The sequence below is a fragment of the Marmota marmota genome, unplaced genomic scaffold, assembly GCF_001458135.2.
Source record: "Marmota marmota marmota unplaced genomic scaffold, marMar, whole genome shotgun sequence".
NCBI classification, from domain to species: domain Eukaryota; kingdom Metazoa; phylum Chordata; class Mammalia; order Rodentia; family Sciuridae; genus Marmota; species Marmota marmota.
The window spans coordinates 3,686,107-3,688,335 of record NW_026000249.1 but is presented as its reverse complement, the minus strand read 5'-3'; the positions used below and the strand labels follow the sequence as shown (position 1 = coordinate 3,688,335).

The window sequence follows — 2,229 nt, the reverse complement described above, 5'->3', positions numbered from 1 at the left end:
AAAAAAAAAAAAAAAAAAAAAAGAATTAAATTTGTTTACAAAATTGGATTCATTACCTAGCAGGAAAATCAATCCGTTTTAAGAGTTCACTTGATTGATGATAAACCATTTCCATTCAATTTAAATATTGAAGATTCAACTGGCCAGTTAAAAGAACTTCACAAAATTTACTAAGCATCTCATTTAATGGTTCAAAATATGATATTTTCAGATTTGATGATAAGTTTGATAAGGTTAAATGATAGATTGTATACAAGTAGATTTCTCAAGCTGGAGAAAGCCTCAGAAAAGATGGACCCTACATCCTATTTTATACTTATAAAGTGGACTATGTGGTGAGACAGTCCAAGAAAAGGCTGTAGCCAGGACATCTGTTCCTGGACTCTTATTTTAATATTCTTTTACCTCCATTCTTTTACTAAGGAGGGGATTTTCTTAATCTAAACAGTCAACATCTTTATATTCCATAAAAATTTTTTAAAAACCTACTTATTTTAAATCTGAGATAATCCCAAAGTGGGTAAATTAAGTATTCATTTATGGGCTTAAGCCTGTAACCTCAAAATGATGAGTCATCCTGAAATTTTTAAAAAGAGAACTCAGCTGAACCCCTGAAAATCTTCATGACAGAAAAATGAGGAAATATATCCATGTTTTTGGTCTTATCACAAAATAAAAATGTCCTAGTTTGTAATTACTTTGCTTATAATAATGGTTGTTTCAGTAAAACTAAACTTTCTACAATTTTAACTTATAAAAACCGGTACTTATATTTGAACTTACATTCAAAAGATGATTCAAATTCCTCATTATCCTTAAAAGCTAGCTTGTCCAGATTCGAAAATTCACTTTTTTCTTGAATTTCAGTCTGTTTCTGATGAAGACTGGATTGGAAGAATAAAATTCATGAATGTGAATTCTTAGTAATGTTAAAACCTAACAGCAGAGGATGACAAAAAGCTGTCTGTGACTCAAAAAAATAATTTGAAAAATTCATTTTTCTATGGCTTATTAAAATATAGCCCTAGTGCACTGAGTACTCACCAGGCATAAGGTATTGTTCTCTTAGTTTTCTAATAACCACAAGAGACAACCTTTCATACAGCACCAACTCAAACCAACTGAAGATACAATTCCATGAGCCTGTGTGTGTCAAATTGTACTAACTCAGGATATGTGTGGGTCTGGTCTTTCCTTTTGCCTTTATTACAAGACAGTACAATATTTTTAAAAATTAAATGCCCTAGGTCCATGATAGGTACATGTAAGTTTTCAACTTTATACAGGAGAACTACATAAACATCAGGTGCCCAGGCTCAAACCCAAAACTAAGGAGTCAAATTTCCTACTGTGGGGACCAGGCACGGATGGGAGTCCTGCCCCCACTGGCCTAATTTCCAAAACCATCCACTTCCTCCTGCTTCAATAATCATATTCTAGAACCCACTATCACTTCGTAATTTGTTTTAATGATACATAAATCAGAACCTTATCTGTTTACATTTAAATGTCATTTTTTAAAAATGGCTTTTTAATGATGTATGAAATTGTTCCAACTTTAAAAATAGTTAGTTGTTTTGACAAATTTCAGACATCTCTTTATACATCATGCTTATTCACAGAACTTGCAAGGTATTACATAACATTCCCCCCGGGTATTCAGATGATTATCAAAGATCACACATGATTTTACAATCTGACTACAAATTCTATAGTATCACATCATCTTTAAGATCTCCTTAAAAAAAAAAAAAAAGGGCCGAGACAGCAGGTAACATGATTCAAATGAAGCCCATCAAACAATGGTACATACCTGGCCTTCTGTTCTGGAGGGCTGGAGGAGGAAGGGGCAGAGAGGCTATGCCCAGATTCCACGGGTGATGGCTGGGACATTCTGTCAGGACAAGAATTGGGGGAAGCAAGAAGTGATTTGCCCACACCTACAAGGCAGAAGGAATCAGGGCAAGAATATTAAAAATTGCATGAAGAAGACACCAACGTAGATTTTAAAAAGCTCTATTAGTGAAAATAGGTTATCATCTCTGAATATATGAGTATGATGTTTCAGATCATAAAGGCAACAATTTGAACACTTAAATTATAACTCTCGAGTTAATACTAAAATGTACAAAACTGACCAGTAGCAAAGGAATGGCCACTCTCACCCCCTAAACACCTCTACATGCTAAGTGAACACTAGATCTTGACTTTTTTTTTTTTTTTTTTTTC

General features: G+C 33.6%; 1 protein-coding gene across 3 annotated transcripts in view; it reads right to left on the bottom strand.

Moving 5' to 3' along the window:
- Ofd1 (OFD1 centriole and centriolar satellite protein) overlaps positions 1-2,229 on the bottom strand; it is a 50,974-nt gene that overhangs the window by 18,132 nt on the left and 30,613 nt on the right. For all 3 annotated transcript variants that reach the window (XR_007344745.1, XM_048796408.1, XM_015488034.2), the window contains exons 17-18: positions 1,814-1,940; positions 784-884 (exon numbers count right to left, since the gene is read on the bottom strand). Coding sequence is in view for 2 of the 3 variants with exons in the window: in XM_048796408.1 (XP_048652365.1) it covers positions 784-884; positions 1,814-1,940 (228 nt within the window). In the remaining variant the exon portion in view is untranslated. The remainder of the gene's footprint in view (positions 1-783; positions 885-1,813; positions 1,941-2,229) is intronic.